The sequence below is a fragment of the Chionomys nivalis genome, chromosome 7 (assembly GCF_950005125.1).
Source record: "Chionomys nivalis chromosome 7, mChiNiv1.1, whole genome shotgun sequence".
Taxonomy (NCBI): domain Eukaryota; kingdom Metazoa; phylum Chordata; class Mammalia; order Rodentia; family Cricetidae; genus Chionomys; species Chionomys nivalis.
In genome coordinates, this window is record NC_080092.1 from 75,025,625 (window position 1) to 75,045,663 (window position 20,039).

General features: G+C 54.4%; 1 protein-coding gene across 1 annotated transcript; it reads left to right on the forward strand.

Annotated features, from left to right (window-relative positions):
- The first annotated feature begins 1,754 nt into the window (after nt 1–1,754).
- Nucleotides 1,755–18,973, forward strand: Ppp1r9b (protein phosphatase 1 regulatory subunit 9B). Its single transcript, XM_057773606.1, has 10 exons — nt 1,755–3,665; nt 7,363–7,495; nt 8,974–9,094; nt 12,447–12,551; nt 13,429–13,564; nt 14,036–14,188; nt 14,270–14,323; nt 16,668–16,897; nt 17,161–17,257; nt 17,430–18,973. Exons 1-10 carry the CDS (start codon nt 2,295–2,297, stop codon nt 17,481–17,483), a joined length of 2,454 nt encoding a protein of 817 aa, XP_057629589.1. The 5' UTR covers nt 1,755–2,294; the 3' UTR covers nt 17,484–18,973.
- The last annotated feature ends 1,066 nt before the right edge of the window (nt 18,974–20,039 follow it).

Sequence of the window (20,039 nt, forward strand, 5' to 3'; positions counted from 1 at the left end):
GTCAGAAGGTGAGGAGGGCTCTGGATGTTTTCTTTACCCTGCACAAATGCCCCAAGTGCAGAACTGGGGAGCGGTAAGTCTCCTGCCTGCTGTGCAAAAAATACAGGGGGGCATCTGAAAGCCTGAGGTCCGGCTCCAGATGAGAGCCAAAATCTTCCCTCTCCTGGCACACTACTCTAGGGAGCTAGTCCAGTGGTTTTTGGCTCCTCCCCATCCCAATCTTCAGGGTTCCCAGGCGGTTTCCCCACGTCCCATCCCCCCACGCGCTGAGCTCTTTTGCACGTGCTATGGGTTAGTGTCCCACAAAACCCACACACCGAGAATGGAAGGGTAGAAGGGCTCCCTCCACCAGCTCGGCCAGGCCCACCGGAGAGAGTGGGAAAACGGGAAGAGGAGGAAGAGGATGGAGGGGAAGAGGGGCGGGGGAGGAGGCCGAGGCCGCAGGAAGGCCTGAGAAGCAGGAAGCAGCTGGGGGGGGGGGGGGAGGCTTTGTGCCTGAGTTGTTCTCTGGGTCCTAGCGTCCACTCTGGTTCATCAGTTCCTGGGATCTGCAGATTGGAACAACATAATTATTGGATGGATCCTCACCACCAGATTCCAGGCAACTAGGGAGGGATAAAGGGCAACACCAGGCCCATGTTGTGTATGTGAGGAATGAAGGAACTCTAAAGCTGTGTTTTCAAGAAGGGATCACAGAGACAGAGATCCCCCTGCCTCGGCTTCCAGAGCACTGGAATTAATGCACCACCACTGCCTGGCTCATGTGTGCTCTCGCTCTCTCTCTCAAACACACACACACACACACTTGCACACAGTGACAGGAATCCTTTAATCCGAGACCCCAAACTAGAACTCTCAATAGGGAAACTCTGGCCCTAGGTCTCTCATTCCTTCCAACTTCCCCCAACACCCTCCCAACCCTTCCTGTTTTGAGAGATAGGAGGTCTCTGGCAGGTTATGAAGGCCAGGATTGGACACCCCTCCCGAAGCCTGGAAAAAGAGTGGGCAGCGAAGAACACCATCATAAGACTTCCAAAGGCAAAGGCAGCTTTGATAACCCGCCATTTGAGTGATGTGCCCTGCCCCCCATATCCTTTTCATCTTTTCTCCTCAGCACCGCAAGTATTGCAAGTATTGCGGGGCCAAAGTTTTACATCCTGGAAGGCTAAAAAAAAATCCCTATGGAGAGTAGTTAAAATGTAGACTCCCAGGTCCTGCCACTGAGATTCGCTGCACCAAGTCTGGAAGGAGCTAGAAATATATGTTTTGACCTAGCACCCAACAGTTTTGATGCTGATAGCCCTGAACACTCTAAGGACAGTTAAGGGAATGATTCAGGGCCCCTCTTCACAGAACCCCTTCACATTGTGGGGAGGATCAAGCCAGCTGGGAGACTGCTGTGTCTGGATGGTTCCCCGCCCCCAGGGTTAAATGAGGGTACGCCTATGTGGGTTGTGAAAAGCCGCCGAGTTTGGGATGGGAGGGTTGAAGAAGAATAGCCAAGGTCCGAAGAGAGGCGGAAGACTGTCCGCCAACTATGAGTAGGAGAGAAGAGGCGACGGGGTGGAAGGGAAGGGGAGGGCTCACAGGCTCCGGCCCCGGAAATCCGATCCCTCTAGGACCCAGTGGTGCCAGTCCCCCAGCGGCGGCGGCGAGAAGGGCAGCCGCTCGGTCTTCGGCAGCCGCGGTTCAGGCTGAGCTAGAGAAAGACCGAGGCTCGGGGCGCGGGGGGGAGGGAGGGAGGGAGGGAGGTGCGGCGGAGCGACCCGGGTCAGCGGAGCAGCCACGGGCGCGGGGATGCCGGGCACCCCGAGAGCCAAGGCCCCCGGCCAGAGTAGGGGGCGCCCGCGCCGCCAGCCCCGCTGACACCGCCTCGGAGGATGTGAGCCGGCGCCACGGCCGCTGCTTCGCGGGCTGGGCGCGCGGTCCCAGCGGCTCCGGCCAGCCTCCGCTTCGCCAATTTGGGTGGGGGCGACCGCACCAGGCCGCTCGAGCTTTCGAAGGGGGCTGGCTGTCTTTGGCAGCTTGGTTGGGGAAGGCGACCCACACAAGGCGCTCGGAGATTTTTTTTTTCTTTTCATTTTTTTCTTTTTTCTTTTTCTTTTTTTTCTTTTTTTTTTTTTTTTTAGAGCAGGGTTAACTGTTTTTTGGCAGCTTGGTTTCTGGGGGACTCTATAGAAGGCCTTTCGGGATTTCTTTCTTTGGGGGGAGGGGGCGGTGGTCCCGACTTGGCCAGCCGCCTGCTGGAGGGGGGCAGCGGGGAGCGGGGGGATGCGAACCCGGCTCCCCCCACCATGATGAAGACGGAGCCTCGGGGGCCCGGGGGTCCCCTCCGGAGCGCCTCCCCGCACCGCAGCGCCTACGAAGCGGGCATCCAGGCACTGAAGCCTCCCGATGCGCCCGGGCCCGACGAGGCACCCAAGGCGGCCCACCATAAGAAATATGGCTCCAACGTCCACCGCATCAAAAGTATGTTCCTGCAGATGGGCACCACCGCGGGGCCGCCGGGTGAGGCGGGAGGCGGCACGGGCATGGCGGAGGCCCCGCGGGCGTCCGATCGCGGCGTGCGCCTGTCGCTGCCGCGGGCCAGCAGCCTCAACGAGAACGTGGACCACAGCGCCCTGCTCAAACTGGGCACCAGCGTGTCTGAACGCGTGAGCCGCTTCGACTCCAAGCCCGCGCCCTCGGCGCAGCCGGCTCCGCCGCCGCACCCGCCGTCCCGGCTGCAGGAGACGCGGAAGCTGTTCGAACGGAGTGTCCCCGCGGCCTCGGGTGGCGACAAGGAGGCCGCGGCGCGGCGGCTGCTGAGGCAGGAGCGCGCCGGCCTGCAGGACCGGAAGCTGGACGTCGTGGTGCGCTTCAACGGCAGCACCGAGGCGCTGGACAAGCTGGATGCTGACGCCGTGTCGCCGACAGTCAGCCAGCTCAGTGCGGTCTTCGAGAAAGCCGACTCGAGGACCGGCCTCCACCGTGCGCCCGGCCCCCCCCGGGCGGCGGGGGCGCCCCAGGTCAACTCGAAGCTGGTCAGTAAGCGGTCCCGGGTGTTCCAGCCACCGCCTCCTCCGCCTCCTGCCCCGTCGGGGGATGCCGCGACTGAGAAGGAGCGTGGCCCTGGAGGGCAGCAGCCCCCACAGCACCGAGTGGCCCCTGCCCGACCACCGCCTAAGCCGCGGGAGGTGCGCAAGATCAAGCCGGTGGAGGTTGAGGAAAGTGGGGAGTCTGAGGCCGAGTCGGCTCCCGGGGAAGTGATCCAGGCCGAGGTGACCGTCCATGCAGCCTTGGAGAATGGCAGCACCTCGGCCACCACAGCCAGCCCCGCACCCGAGGAGCCCAAGGCCGAAGCGGTCCCCGAGGAGGAGGCAGCGTCGGTGGCGACGCCAGAGAGGGGGTTGGACAATGGCCGGACCCCGGACGTGGCACCTGAGGAGGTGGATGAGTCCAAGAAGGAGGACTTCTCGGAAGCAGACTTGGTGGACGTGAGCGCCTACAGTGGACTCGGGGAGGACTCTGGGGGCAGTGCCCTAGAGGAGGACGATGAGGAAGATGAGGAGGATGGGGAGCCCCCCTATGAGCCGGAGTCAGGGTGTGTGGAGATTCCTGGTCTCTCAGAGGAAGAAGACCCGGCCCCGAGCCGGAAGATCCATTTCAGCACCGCACCGATCCAAGTGAGTGATCCCCCCTGCCCCCCCCCGCGTTGCCCCTGCCACGTGCAAGTGGTCGCCCCCGCCCAGACATCCGTGTTTGGCAGGCTGAGTCAGCCCCTGCCACCCAGTCGGGTTCCCAGAAGTTCCCGCAATGAGGGGGGCGTGGGGAACTTCCAGCTGTTTGTCTGAGTGGGAAGGTTTTCAGGTCTGTGATAGTGAAGGTGGCCTGCTGCGACCTGCCCTCAGGTTCCTCGCTTGCTGCCCCGCCCAGCATCCCGCCCTGTCCCACGCCTACTCCGGGACACCTGCTCTCTCTTCCTCCCCCAGACATTCTTTCTTCCTGAGGCTTCCAGAGGCTGGGACTTGGCTGGCCTGAAGAGGTGTGGGACGTGTCCTCGGGGATAAGTGTGGCCTACTGTCAGGAGAGAAAGATGGGGAGCCTAGGGACTCTTCCTGCTTCTGGATCTACAAGGCTGGTTCTGCCTGGGATGAGAGAGAGGGGATCTAGGAACTTCCCAAAATAGAGATATAGGGGACTAAAATCCTTCCCTGTCAGTGCCCCCACCCCAACTTTGGAGAAGTGAAAGAAGGAAGCAGGCTGTGAGGGTGAGCTGGGCCTTGGCCTTGTGACTGGGGCTGGGGGAAAGACCCTACACCTCAGGGTCTCAGCTAGGCCAACTTCCCATGTCTGGGTTGCACCTGAAGGAGGTGTCTTATGTGGCCCTTGAAGGAGCAGGCCTTCTCCATGCGCCACAGGAAGAGGGGGTGGTTCTGGGAGTTCCCCTAAGGGGCCAGGCAGACTTACGTTGCCTAGAACCTTATAAATCCTTCCCCTTTTTGTGTTCTCTGGGTACTTTAAAAGAGGATGGAGCCTTGCTTGGAAGGGGGTTCAGCCCCCCCTTGTCTCTAACACCACTGTTGGTGATTGGTTTGTGAGCTGTGCCAGTCAGTTCTTCTGAGTAGTGGTGGCTGAGAAAAGACGTTCCCTGGGGAGAATTTAGAATAGAACAGGAGACCACTCCCATTTCCCACTGCCCCGTGAGCTCAGCTGGCAGATCGGTGATCTTCTCTCCCGACCCTGTGCTCCACTGTGCCTAGCGCCTGGCCGGCCCAGGTGGGTGGCTGTACACAGCACCAGGGACTTTCCTTGGCCTGGACCCTGCCCCTCCTCGCCCTCTTCAGTCAAACCCCTTGTGTTTGCTTGCAGTTTCCATAGCTACTCGTAGACACCAAAGCTGCCCAAGGTTCTCTCACCCTCTGCCTACTGGTTCCAGGCAGCAGAGGTCTAAAAGGCTAAGGGTGGCCAGCCCTCTCTTCTCCCTGGCCCGTTCCCTCTGACAGCAGGGGGATCCAGGAAGGAGCAGAGGCCATTGCCCCATCCTGATAGGTTCTTTGAGCAGCCCCATGCCCTCACCGAGAGGGAGTGTGGCCTGGGCCTCTGTCTATAGCTGACGCCTTACCCTGATTTTTTGGTAAAAAATAGCACATGATTTGGAACATTGCTCCGGACTCCCTGGTGACTCTGAAGCAAGCTGGCCACTAGCGTGAGAGCCAAGGCGGTGCAGAGGCTGAGTGTCTGACTTTTGGCCTTTCTGGGGCGTTCCGCCTCCTCCCCACCCTGGCCTGGGGCCCCAGGCTTTTCTCCACTGCCACTGCTACACTGATTTTGAAGCCAGGGTTCTCTGCCCCTCCCTGACCCAGTTGTCACCATTATGGAGGTGGGGTTATCTACTCAGGGCAGGGAATACAGTTCCGAGCTGTCAGCTGAGGAGAGACCAGAGCCTAGGGTGTTCTGAGAGCAGGAGTGACCAGTGGTCTGAGGCCCCTTCAAGGGGCAGGCTGCAAAAGGCGAACAGGTTGACAGAAGATGAGGCCCAGATCCACGTTTTAGAAGTCAAAGTGGGGCTGGAGAGATGGCTCAGTGGTTAAGAGCATTGCCTGCTCTTCCAAAGGTCCTGAGTTCAATTCCCAGCAACCACATGGTGGCTCACAACCATCTGTAAAGAGGTCTGGTGCCCTCTTCTGGCCTTCAGGCATACAGACAGAATATTGTATACATAATAAATAAGTATTTAAAAAAAATGTAAAGTAGAAGTCAAAGTGGAGGGGGTAGAGGGAAGTGGGGAGGGATTGGTTGTCTTGGAGAGGGCTAGGGGGATGCTGTCTCCTGGGTGTAAAGGCCAGAGGCCTCAGATGTAAAAGTGGGCCAAGACAAATTTGTTGATCCAGGTTTGTGCCATTCTGTGTCCTAAAACTTGGAACAGCTTTGCAATGGGGACAAAGTCACTAGTGACCCACCTATTACAGCCTACCTTGACTTTGGTGCCATCCTGTCCTGCTACTGGCTAACCAACCCCTTGTGACCTTGGGTAACGGAATAGGGAGCCTGTTGATCCAAGGGCCCAGGACTGCTGGCCAGGGGGCCAGATGTTGGAGCACAGTCCATTGGTCACTGCACAGTGTCCAGATGATCATGAAGGGCCTGATCCTGAATGCCTGATACTGTATAGTTAAGGGCATTGAGCTAGGTAAACAAGCAAGCCCCAGTTATGCTCTGGCCAGTCCTATAAGCATCCTCTACCTCCCCCCATGGCCGTGCACCTCTGTGGTGGGGCTGGAGGTTTGAGATGACATTTAGCAAGCCCCAACAAAAGCTGGAACACAGGAGTAACCCTGCCTACCAGGGTGCCCATGGGCATGCTCCTGAAGCAGAGGAGGCCCTGGCATGGGTCTTACTGGAGACAGTATCTTTCCCTAGTTCCTTCTGGCCCATCTGGCTGATAGAGCTGCCTCTACCACTCCTGCCCCCACTTGACATCAAGTGATGCCAGCCTATCATGTCTAGCAGTAAAGCCAAACAAGCCATGGTCCCCGAAAGGATGCCCATTAAATGCCCAGCATCAGGTGCCCACAAAGTCCTGCCTCCTCTTCACTGGTCTTGTGAAGAGGTCCAAGTTAGACCCCTAGAAGGAGAAACACAGCAAAGAGGCACAGGGGATAGGGCGGAGAGACTGCCACTGCCCCATGATCCTTGGTCCCTTTGGGCACCAGTCTTGGAGCTTGTGCCTGGTTCTTTGGTGCCTGTGGTCAGCAGTATCATTCTTCAGGGACACAGTTCTGGCGTGTGGGAGGCCATAGGGGCTCAACTTTCTTCCCCCACTCGTACTATCTGAGGCCCATTTGAGAGTCAATGGCATTCCCTTCTCCAAGGGGTAGAGGGACCCTCTTTGCTTCCTCTCCACCCACCCCCCAAGGCCATCCACTTCAGCAGCTGGGCAGGGAAGGGTCCTGCTGCCTCTGCCTCTTTCCCCCTCTCCTCCTCCCCTCCCCCTCCCCATCTGGCATCCTCCAGTGTCTTCTCCATCTTTCCTCCCCTCCTCCTCTTCCCATCTTCTGCTCAGCCTGTTCCTCCTCTATGTACGGTTGTGTCTTTGTGTCCACCTTCAGCTGTCTGGCTCTTAGATCTTGCCTTTCTTCTTCTTCTCTACCTTGGTATCAGAGATTTCCAGACTTTGCAGCCTCCCCAGGAGGGTCCCATCTAGCACTACACAGACTGTGGAATGGATCTCTTGCTCTCTTGCCCCTGGGCTCTAGAACTGGATTCCTTGTGAGATTGGTGTAAAGAAAGTGCCTCAGGCATCTGACAGGCCCAAGGGCTCTTCCTGCCAACCGTGCGCTTGTCCTCCCAGGCACCTCTCTGAGGACTGCTTCTCCCCAGGTCTTCAGCACCTACTCCAATGAGGACTATGACCGACGCAATGAAGATGTGGATCCCATGGCAGCCTCTGCAGAGTATGAGCTAGAGAAGCGTGTGGAGAGGTTGGAGTTGTTTCCCGTGGAGCTGGAGAAGGGTGAGAGGCCAGGCCACTCTATGGAGCACACTAGGGACTTCTGTGGTGCTAGCCTCTGTCCTGCCTCCCTTGTGGGTGCCTATGTACTGCACTTCTGACTCCAGCACCTACTGGCCGTTCTTGGCATTCCTTGTCAGCATCCATGGCCACTGATGTCCCCAGTGTATGACCAAGGAGTGATCCTTGGTGAACATATCTCCTATGTACCATGTATGTGGTCCTGGACTCTGTTGGAGGTACGGGGACAGGTAAAATCAGGCTCCAAGGTGGGCAGTAGTGGCGCACTCCTTTAATCCCAGCACTCGGGAGGCAGAGGCAGGCAGATCTCTGTGGGTTTGAAGCCAGACTGGTCTACAAAGTGAGTTCCAGGTCAGACTCCAAAGCTACAAAATAAGAGGCAGACTCCCAGGGAAATGGCACCTCTAACTTCAGCCTTATGTGCCATCATATGTACTGGGAGGAACGAAAGGCCACTGTTAGGACATTTGACAGAACCTCACCACGCTAACAGATTCTCTGGCCAGGGATGCCTGAGCTGAGCTCTAAAGAGAAACCGTTTGGAAAGTGTGTGGTAGAACAGAGAGGTACCTCTAGCACAGGATGCACAGGATGGATGTGTGACCAGGGTGGCATGAACCATGGCGAGAGCATGGTCTTTTCTGAGAGAGACTGGGTGCTGTTGTCGGGATTGGGAAAGCTATTCTAGAAAGATCACAGTGGCTGGGTGGTAGTGGCACACGCCTTTGAGACGCCTGTGCAGACACAGGTGGATCTCTGAGTTCAAGTCCAGGTTAGTCTACAGAGAGTACCAGGACAGCCAGGGCTACACAGAGAAACCCTGTCTTGGGAAAAAAAAAAAAAAAAAAATTTTAAAAAAGAAAGATCCCAGTGACCTGGGTACAGGGAGGGGTCATAACGTATGATGAACCCGTTAGTGGGGTCAGCAGCAGCATAGTGAAATGATGGAGCACAGAACTGAGAGAGAGGAATCCGGATGCTTCCCAGGCCTGGAATCTAGTGGATAGTGGTGCCATCCAGACCTCAGGGAGTGTTGATGGGAAAGGTCATAGGTTTGGATGCTAGAGATCCATGGGACAGACAGGGCAGGTGTAACTAGGCAATGGATCTCCATGTTTGGTCATTGAAGCTCTGAGCATAGAAGAGACTAATTGAAGAGAGACCAAAGGCTTAAGAGCTAGCTCCTGGCTCAACCCCCATCCCAGCCACATACCCTTATCTGTACACACAATAGTCTCCCACGCCCCAGCCACCCTCACACACCTTGCTGCCTATCACTGGATAGGGCAAAGGGCAGGCAGTAGTCCCACTGGCAAAAAGGGGGTGGGTAGAACCATGGGTCTTTCCCTATCACGGGACAACTCCTAAGTTTGGGGACTTCTGAAAGGAAGCTGTACCTTGGAGTGGGTATAGAATAGAGGATCCCTGCCAGCCATGGCTTCTCCCCTTCTGCCTCACAGACTCTGAGGGCCTGGGCATCAGCATCATTGGCATGGGGGCCGGAGCCGACATGGGCCTGGAGAAGCTGGGCATCTTCGTCAAGACCGTGACCGAGGGTGGTGCAGCCCATCGGGATGGCAGGTACCGCCCTTGTCCCACACCCTTCCTCAAGTCCCTGTTAGCGGTCACCCCTGGGGGACAGCCTCTAGGAGGTCTGCGTGTGTTCGATGTGTCTTTGGATGTTCAAGGAGCACCGCTGTGCAGGTGCTGTGCCAGGCTCTGGGGTGACAGCCATGAACAGATGGAAGCCCTCCCCAGGGCCTGCACATTCTGTGGGGGAGGGGTGTGAAGCTAGGCTGTACCTAGTACGGTGTGTACTGGCTTAGAGTGTGTGTTGGCTCTCGTAAGAAGAACACGGGCTGTGTGTCTGGAATAAGGCTTCACATTTCTTTCCCTTAACAAATACTAAGGGCATGACTCTTGCTGGATTGGTGCCAGGCCCTGGCAATCGGTGTAGGGGGCCTTGCCCTCAGAAAACAAGTAGTGTAATAAAGTGGACAGATACTAGACAGAACAAACAAACTGGCTGAATGGAGAAGAATATGAAGGCACAAAGTAGGAGGGCTGGCCATTGACTGGGCCAGCTTCTTAGAGGAAGCGATATTGAAAATGAGAGCCAAAGGCCAAGCAGGAACTAGCAAGGCAAGGGAGTATATCAAAGGTTCCTGTAGCCAAGCAGAGTGGCGCACGCCTTTAATTCCAGCACTTGGGAGGCAGAGGCAGGTGGATCTCTGTAAGTTCAAGGCCAACCTGTTCCAGGACAGCCAAGGTCATACATGGTGAGAGCCTGTCTTGAGAAAACCAAAAACAAATATAAAAGGTTCCTTGTGAACCCAGGGTCTCATGCATGTAAGACCAGCTCTGCCAACTGAGCCTGAGTAAAATGGGTTCTAAGTCTGGGAACCAATGGCAGGAATGGACGTAGCCAGGGATCCAGATGTGGATAGGATTAGGCTCGTTCTGGCTGTGTGTTGCTCATTGTCTGTGCATAGGTGTGTGCCTGCGTGGGACATCTCTGGTCAGAGGACTGGGGTTCTGTGACTCAGAAGGATCGTGAAGGGCACTAGAGCGCTGGCATCCGTGCCCCTCTTTACCAGACTCTCTGTTGTGTGTAGCAGCAGGGAGGAAGTGGGAAATGCTACAAGGCTTTCCCTCAGGAAAGTGGGTGAAGGGTTGACACCCACACCCTCTCCCTGTGACAGAGATGAGGGTTGAGGGCTGGCTGACTGTAGGGTCATGTTGTTAGAGGCACGGGTGCCCAGTTCAAAGGGTTTTTGCCTGCAGTGGCCTAGGTGGCATGGGGCAACAGGAACAGAAAGGATGACATCCTTCCTGGCATTTTCTTCTCCCTCCCTTTGCAGAGCTTGGCTATGGTCACCTGTTTGCTAGTAAAGCAGAAGTGTGAGCTCATAGGCTAGTGCCCACGTAAGAATGTGGGCTATAAGGGTTATAACCCGGCATTCTCAAGACCTCCCAGGAGGCGGAAGCAGAGGAAGGAGGTGCCCAAGTCTTCCCCCATCTTCTGCATCCCCTCCCAGGCAAGGCTACTACCCCGCCTTCCTCTTCCATATGGGGAGCTAAGACACCCCCACACCTGAATTATGTTGGAAGTGTGCAACTTTGTGGATGTGGATTGGTATGTGAGCACGAGGGGGGCATGCTTGAAGCTCACGCATTTGGGAGGACATTGGGGTGATGGCACACGTGCTTGTGTAGAAATGAGGTCTGAGCATGTCACATCACCCTGTTGAGTGTGACTGAAGAGACAAGAGTGTGGTTGTTACAGGAAGTGTGCCTGCCACCTTTCCTGGTCCTGGATAGCTGTATCCGTGTTGCCTGATCTGCTGCTGTGAGCATTGGCCTTCAGCAGCTCAGAAATTGAGGCGAGCCATGGAGCTGGTGGATGAAATTTAATTCTCTGGGGCTGGCGAAAGGGAAAACACACACACACACACACACACACACACACACCCCGTTAGGGACTATCACATCTCTCTCTCATTTCTTTGTTTCCTTTTTTCTTAACCTCTATCCAGATGTATTCTTTTTGTCTCTCTTGATGTCTTCCTTTTAACTAACTGTATTTTTCCCTTATAGCTTATATACCCCATCAGAATCTTTCAAATATAAACATTACAGTGTGGTTACATTTTATTTTTTAAGTGAATGGTTAATGAATATAAGTAAATGCTGTGGAACAATCCTCCTTAAAGCCATGAGCCACGTGGCAAATGAAGATTAATAGAAATGGGTTAAATTAAGTTGTAAGAGCTAGTTAATAATAAGCCTGAGCTATTGGCCAAGCATTTATAAATAATCTAAGCTTCAGTATGGTAATTTGGAAGCAGCTGCTGGGATAGGAAAACTCTGTCTACAAGTAAACACCAACATGTTTCCCATTTCCCTTACATGATTAAACATTTTATATATTACAGTTGAGAAACAAATTATTTTCAATAACCCATATATTCATGTCCAAGTAACTTGTTATAATTAACAGGGTGTAAGCAAGCAAGGTATTTTCTCAACCAGTTCTTTTACTGGCAGGCTGCATTTTGCAGTTACAAGGAAAGGATCAATCACTTTATTATTTATTTATCTTAAAAGGTAATCTTATAAAAAAATCTTTTAAAAAATCACAAATCTAAACTTTTATATATGAAAACAGTCAGCTCTACTTTCAATCCTCAGGGTGCATACCCATTTATCAACAGCTTTTTATATCAGGAAGTTAAGGGCAGAAATGGGTAGAAGAAGTTAATCATCACCTTTGATCACCAACCCGTCCTAGCAAGAAAGGCACGCCAGCTAATAATAGCCAGACTATTTTTGTTGTTTCTTGACCTCAATGAGTCCCTCACTCAAATAAGTGCCATTTTAAACTTTAAATTGTTCCCCAAGACTTTCTACCTCAAAGCCATTAACAAAAACACCTTACCTAACCTTACTAACAATTCTACATGTATAAATTCTTTCCAAGAGTGGTGATTGAATCATTAATCTGCTGCAGCAGCAATGCTTGGAAAAAGTCAATCACTATTATTGTATGTACCAGTACCACTGCCCAGTGAGGGGCCGGAAACACCGAGAGTTTTCACACAGCTCATAAATAATGAGAGATGACCATGAAGGCAACCATCAGAGCTATGCTCGATAACAGCATGAGGTCCTCAGGACACATAGACCTTGGAGCTTTGCCTCTCCAGGTCTCTACTCAGGAGTGGCTTTGCCAACCGCCAAGCTGTGTTCCATGAGTTCCAGTGCTGCCTATTGGTCCCCTTGCATGGCCCCGGACACCTGGCTGTCTCTGTTCTCACATATTTTATGCTGGAACCTTGTGGGGACTAAGCCTTGAATTTCTGGTGTGAAGAGTCCACCCTTGCCCCACCTCCTGCTCCTCTCAGGACACCCTAACAAATGTCACTTCCTCTAGGATTCAAGTCAACGACCTGCTGGTGGAGGTAGATGGAACAAGCCTGGTGGGAGTGACCCAGAGCTTCGCAGCCTCTGTCCTCAGGAACACCAAGGGCCGAGTGCGGTGAGAGCCCAGAAGGGACCAGGCAGGAAGCTGGCCCCTCGGGGCACCAGTTTCCTACCAGAGGGACTTGGACTTGCAGCCCCTGCCCCAGCCCTGCCTCCCCATCCCCGAATCCCTGGCTTCTGCTCACCACTGCTGCCAGGCTCTCCTCTTGGCTTCTTCTCCGTCCCTGCTGCTGTCTCCAGCTCACCTATTAAAAATCCAAGATACGCAAAATGCTGCCAACCAAACTAGGTTTTTCTGCCTAGAGATCCATCTTCCCTCCCGGTCCACCCCATGTCCTGTTAGGAAGGCTGCTCCATTGGGTTGAGTAGAAGTTTGTGCCTTTGGCAGGACACCTGGGGATCACTCCTTGCCCCCCTTCTAGAGGGTGTTGGAGAGTAACAGGATGTGGGTGACTGGGGGAGGAGGAGTTCGTGCCTGGAAGTCCCACTGTTTCCTCTCCATGCTAATCTGTAGTTGCCATCATCCTGCCCCTTCCTGAACAGGGGCTTGGAACATACCCAAGACACACCTCTAGGGTTTATTCCCTATCCCCTAGCATGGATCATTTTGGCCACTCCCCTGCTTTGCTTTGTTTTGTTTTCCTATGCTGAGAGCTCCTGAGCTCATGTAGCCCAGCCCAAAGTTCGGCTGACATCCCCTTCCCAAAGCAGGCTGGGAAGGCTAGCAGGTCTTCCTGCCTCTCCTGGGAGGCAGCCCTGTGAGTGCCCCAGCTCCCCCATTCATTATTAATTCCACAGCTTCTGGACTCAGGCTTTCCCTTTCCCTCCCCTGGGAGGGCCTTGGTTTGGAGGGAAGGAACACCACAAGGAGGGCAGTGGCATTCCCAGCTGTAGGCAGACTGGGATGACAGATGACTCTGGTGTCCCTGCAGGTTCATGATTGGCCGGGAGCGGCCTGGAGAACAGAGTGAAGTGGCCCAGCTAATTCAGCAGACTTTGGAGCAAGAGAGATGGCAGCGGGAGATGATGGAGCAGAGATACGCCCAGTATGGAGAGGATGATGAGGAGGTAGAGGCTCTGCATGACTGCCCTCTGGTGGCTAGATGAAGCGGTGCAGTCATTTGCCTCTACTTTTTTCAGGCCCCTTAAAGAAACTCAAACCCCAGGGGAGCTTATGATCTGAGAGAGGAAGACCCTCCCCTCAGAGGACCCCTGGTTAAACGGAGGAGTCCCAGTCTCTGTCTTCAGAGGGTCTCCCTGTAACTAGAAAGAAAGCATAGTCCCCTCTGAGTCCTTATTCTAGAGCAGGGTAAAGCCCTTAATCAAGGGAACCTGATCTCGGGTGAGGGATGGGTCTTCAAGGAAGCTGTGTTTAGGAATTTTCTCCAGAATCTTGCAGTTTGCCTGTCCTAGCCATGGAGACTCCCCTGGCCAGCCCTCCGTCTGACACGAGCATGCTGCTGCTGATCTCAGGCCTGGCGGCAGGGTTGCTGAGGGAGGTGGAGTCAGTGGGTCCACGTTGTCTTCATCCCTCCACAGACAGGAGAGTATGCCACCGATGAGGATGAAGAGCTGAGCCCCACGTTCCCAGGGGGCGAGATGGCCATCGAGGTGTTCGAACTAGCAGAGAACGAGGATGCACTGTCCCCTGTGGAGATGGAGCCCGAAAAGCTGGTGCACAAGTTCAAGGAGGTTGGAGGAGAGGCTCTGGGTGGTGGGGGAAGGCAGGTGGGTAGCTGGCCCTAGGCGCTGAGTGCCACCTTCTGTCTGCAGCTCCAGATCAAGCACGCCGTCACTGAAGCGGAAATCCAGCAGCTGAAGCGGAAGGTGAGGGTACACGCGCACATGTACATGTGGGTGCGTGTTGAAAAACTGGGCTGAGGGTTGGAGGAAGGAGCCCAGCCTTCCCACGGGCACGGCCCCCCACCCCCAACAGACAACATTCCACCATGGGCTCCTGGGAGGCCAGGGATAGCAAGATTAAGACCCCAAGCTCTGGCCCATCTGTTTCATTCATTGGGTCTCCATCCCCTCATATGTAAGGGGAGGAATAAAAGCACTGCCAACATCATAGAGCTACGTAGGTGAGAAACCAATGAGCAGCAAATGCAGGAAGTCTGCAGCTTGGTACAGAGTCAGCACTTAGTCAGAAGTCAGAGTGTCAATGATGCCAGAGAGATAAACCAGCTCTCACTCTTGGTGTCCATGTTTACTGCTCAACGCACATCCACTCTGCACAGGCCTAGGGATAAGAGAGGTTCTTTGACTACGTAAGGTACAGAGGTGCACATAGTGACATATTGCAGCCTAAATCCGTGGACCCATTTACCCAGACGTCTACACACTCCTGTCTGCACAGACATTATTTTCTGTGATTGATTCTGCCAGGGGCATTGGCCTGAATAGGTAGATCTACTCTGCCTTTGAGGTCACAGAAACACATGAACATGACCACCCTTCAGGATGCCTGACCTAGGAAGAATGTTCGAATTGTCACCTGGGCCAGCAGCACACATGCTGGTGCTAACAGCACCAGCTGGTGACACACATGGCTACTGTACATGCATACCAGATGCTTACAAGCACATTGGGTACCCACACACTCCCAGGCATTGTAGACACCAGACTTTATATTGAAGGAGTCCCAACTCCCACGGGGTTTCCAGGGTAGTGGAAGAAACCGATCCCAGGGCCCATGAAAATGTAGCACAACAGGGATGTGTGTGTTCTCTCCCACATGGATGGAGGGGAGCAGGGAATGGGTGTCTGGGGCAGAACAAGGGTGTCTATAGAGGAGGGAGATTCCAACTGACTTTGGGAGGAGGCCTCTAGGGGATGGTAGCTGTTCCTGTGGGGAGATGTAAGAGGCAGCTGGGTGGTGGGAAAGCTAGAAATGGCACTGTACAGACCTCTCCCCTCCAAGAACTATAGCCATGGTTCTACAGGCATGGAGCTGCCCCTAGAGGTGTTTTATTTTGGAAGTTCACCAGCTAGGAAATGGGGTGGGGATAGAGCTCATGAGTTGAGAAGGACTTGGATGTGATTAGAGGCCTAGGCAGGGCCTAGGGTGAGTCAGAGTACAGGTCAAGCGTGGGAAGGAAGGGCAAGTGAGACTAGATTTTTGAGGGTGTTTTCAAAGCATGAAGCTGAGGGTGGGTCCCAGGTGGTTTCAGGTTCAGAAAGCAAAGAGACATTAAATTGAAAAACATCAGGCTAACTTCTAGACAGCCAATGCCGCTTCAGGCACAGTCGATCCTTGTCCTTGTGTGTCTTAGTGAATACCATTGACTGTTGTTACTCCCTGATAAGCTCTGTAGGAGAAGGGTTACTGAGGCCCTAAACCAGGAAGAACCCTATCCAGTTGGGGGGGGCGGTGCTGCCCTACTGAAGTCTCAGCAGGCTTTTCTGGGGAAATGATGCGCAGCAGGTGTACGAGGAAGGGTAGATGAGGCATTCCTAGCAGAAGGAACAGTACCTGCGAAGGCCCTGTGGCAAGTCTGTGGCTCCGTAGGAAGGCTTGAATTATCTAAGCTTAGAAAACATGAGGGTTCGTAACAGGCAAGGCAGAAGGACAACCAGGAACTGGAAAGTGAGTACTGGGTCTGCTGTGAGGCAGTGGAACCTTCTCCCAGGCAAGCAAGCCAGGAAAGCTGGCTTCGGATGGGGGAGGGTCCTATTTGGGGCATGGTACCTGTGAAAAGCTGGGAGGTGGCTGGAAGTTAGGTGCGAGATCTGGCAGGACCTAAAGGTTTGGGGCTCTGCATAACAGTGATGTGGGAGGTGGGGCCTTGTCTTGAGGAATGGTAGGGAGAGAAGAATGCAGACTGAGCTGTTGGGAATGCAGGTCACCTAAGAGCTGGGAGAGGGCCTGGATTGTTGAAGGATCTCCAGGGTAGGGGCTGGTTAGCACACCAGGGCTGCAAAGGGTGCGAGCTGGTGGTGACGGTTTCATATCTACCATCTCACTAGCCCTGAGGCATGTCACTCCCATCTTCTGGCTAAGGCAGAAGTTGCTGATCAGTGACTCATGGGTGCCTGCTACCCCCAGGTCAGCCTCAGAGAGTTAGTAGTTGGGGGCCAGTAGCCTCCACAGGTGCAGGAATTTCTAAAGACTGTTGACTTCCTGGCTCACTCTGGTACCCTCTAACCCAGGGCTGCTCTTTCTTCATAGTTGCAGAGTCTGGAGCAGGAGAAAGGGCGCTGGCGGGTGGAGAAGGCCCAGCTGGAGCAGAGTGTGGAGGAGAATAAGGAACGAATGGAGAAGCTAGAGGGCTACTGGGGTGAGGCCCAGAGCCTGTGCCAGGCTGTGGATGAGCACCTGCGGGAGACTCAGGCCCAGTATCAGGCCCTGGAACGCAAGTACAGCAAGGCCAAACGTCTCATCAAGGACTACCAGCAGAAGTACGTGTGAGGAGCTTTGCATCTGGGTTCAAGCAGGACAGAGAGGCCTTCAGTGGTAGTCTCCACCCCAGACTTTCTCCAGCTGAGTAGGGAGACAGACACAGAGTACAGAAGTTAAAGGGCACCATGGTGGGGCACCTGAGCTGGAATGACTGAATACCAGACCCAGGCCCTAGAGGCCCTGGGAAAACCTGCTTTTCTCTGAACTGAAGCCACAGCACAAACCCTAACCCATTATCTCTTCCCTCCCTGCCTGTCTCCAGGGAGATCGAGTTCCTGAAAAAAGAGACTGCCCAGCGTCGGGTACTGGAAGAGTCGGAGCTAGCTAGGAAGGAGGAAATGGACAAACTTCTAGACAAGGTAGAGCCTGGGTGCCCTGGGCAGCCTCCAGGGGAGCAGCATAGACGCCAGAACCAAAGGAGACCACTCTGTTGATGTTTGGGAAGGATTGTGTTGCTGGGGTCAGAACTGGGGGTTCGGGGCAGGATGCATGCTCAGTGGCCAAGCCTGGTATCCCCTCTCTGTTTTTTAGATCTCAGAACTGGAAGGAAACCTGCAAACCCTGAGGAATTCTAATTCTACTTAACAGGAACCGCTCCTCGACTGGACAATAACAATCCACTCCCTATCCACCCCGTCCTCAATCCCCACCCCGCCCCTACCAGCCTGGGGACAGGTGCCCCGACTTCCCCCACTCCTCCACCTCACCTCCCCCAGCTTCAGGGACCAGAGGGCCCATATCACAGGCCCCTTGAGGGTGGCCCGGGCAGACAATGGTGGCTGGAAGAGTGGCCTCCTTGTTCTACGGGGCTGAGGTACAGAGGCCGAGAGAAGCTGAGAGCTGACCTGGGTGGTGGATGGACACAAGGGCCTGCAGACCAAACTGCCAGACTTTACAACCTCCAGCCTGTGTCTCTGAACCGGAGTGGAGCTGGGGCTCTCCCAGCATCTCACCACTTGGAGGCTGCTCCCTGCCCACAGGGTCCGTGTGGCCCCTGGGCCTCTTGACTTGAGATTCGACTTTCTTGGCCCTTTCCTCTTCTATCATTGTGCTGTCTGTTGCATTCTGGCCTCAACATCTCCCACCCCTGCTCCCCATCCCAGGAGGGATAGAGCCCACCCTTGAGCCAGAGGCTGGGCCTGGTCCTGCACTGATTTCTCATATCCTTGGTGGGAGGGGAGAGCTGGAGTAGGGAAAAGGATGAGTCCAAAATCCAGTCCCTTTCCTAGGAAGGGCAACAGCCCTCAACTTCTCCTTGTGCCTCCCCTTCCCAGGTGCCAGATAGCCATAGCCTCCTCCTGGAACCTTCTGAGGCCACTCTGGGGTTCAGGTTTCCTTGGTCTAGCCTAGGAATGCCAGGAGGGAGGGAGGTCAGCTTAGGTGGTGTGCCTGCGGAGCTCTCGCTGGGGAGCTAGGCCCTGCCCAGGGCCACACCTGGAAGCCTTGTATTACCATCAAAGGGACTCAGCCTCCCCTCCCCTTCCCCACCATTTTCCAATGTTATCACTGAAGGGTAAAATTTTACTAATCTTTTTGGAGACCAGGGCTGCTTGCTGTCAGCCTGCTAAGTGAAATTGACTCAGTTTCCCCACTTTAACCCCAAATTGGGGCTTGGACCAAGGGAGGTGAGACCCCCTCAGGTACCCTCCCCTTTCAAAATCCATCTCATTTTGCCACTTCCACAACCCCTGCCCCAAGCCTAGGTTTCTGGTTTTGTTTGTTTGTTTGTTTTTTAACAATCCGGTTCTATCCTTTTTGGCTTCTTCTAGACCCCTGTAAATAGACCATACCATCAATCAGTATTTCTTGCCTCTCTTCCGCCCCCAGACGTTCCCCCACTCCCCAGAAAGAGCTGGCTGTCACAGTGCCCGGCCCCTGCACTTCACCCAGGCAGATGGAGGGGGCGGAGCGGGTGGGCGAGTTCTCGATGTACTTCCGGTTTTGACCGGCAGCGCTCTTGCCCCGCCCTTGGAGGACCCCGTCTCTGTATATAATATATATATATGTATGTATTGTTCCTGGTTTTGTACGGACCATGCCCTCTGTCAGGTCGTCCCCATAAATGCAGCCCCAGAGCCTTGCTGCCTGGTTTTTTGATGCGCTGGAGGGGGAAGAGGGAGGGATATCAGAAGGTCCCCTCCTTTTTCTAGTTTTGCCCAGGACCTAGAGAGGATCTCAATGCCAGTTCAGATCTCCAACCCCAGTCTTAGCAAACTCACTTGCCACCATTGCCCAGGTTTCGTGGGGTCTCTAGAGGTTTTTCGGGTCTTCCTTTCACAAGGTTTTTAGAGCAAGCCAGAGAGAGGATAGACTGAAAAGGAACTCCCTACTGAGAACTAAGCAGTCTGTAAGACCCCAGAGGTCTCCTATGAAGTACCAGGAGGACCAAAGAGTTGTTGGGTGACCTAGAAGATAACTTTCAGAGCACTGTTGTTCCCAAGGTCACAGAGAAGGTTCTCTGGCCTGGGCTGGCTTGAGAGGTCTATAGTCTCCTGCCCTATTAGCTAGCTCCCAGTTCCAGGAAGAAGTTTGGGTGCGTCCCAGAAGCGAATGCACCTAGCCCCACAGTAGACAGCACAAAATTTTCTTGCACAGGAGCTGGGAGGCAAATCTTGTGCTTTAGTAACTTGAACCCTGGGGGACTCTCATCTTCGCTTCCAATAAGAAACAAAAGTCCTAATCTCCAGGCTCTAGGGTCACTTTGCTTCGCCCCTGACAACACCAGAGATGAGTGGTCTCTATAAGAACACGAACAGCCCCGGGCAGCCATTTCCTAGCGGGTAATTCTGTCACAGAACTTGTTCATGTAGAGCCACATAGTGGCTTCCTGTTGACTACCCTCAAAACTGGTTCTGCAACCTCAGGGCCATACAAGTCCTGTCCATCTCTGACACCTACCTTACAGTCAGGAAACTGGCAGTGGTGGTGGCCTCGCAGGGCATTTCCTCTCCTCACATCATCCTTGGCACATTGGGGACCCTGGGAATGCTGCAGATAGATCCTGGAGGGCCTGAATTCCATGACAGATTCCCTAAACGAGGTCTCAGGTCGTCATGCCTAGGTTAGAAGTCCCTGTCCGGGAAACCTTGCCAGGAAATGAAGCGGTTGGAGCTTCCTGGGTGGGGAAGACAAATGGACGGG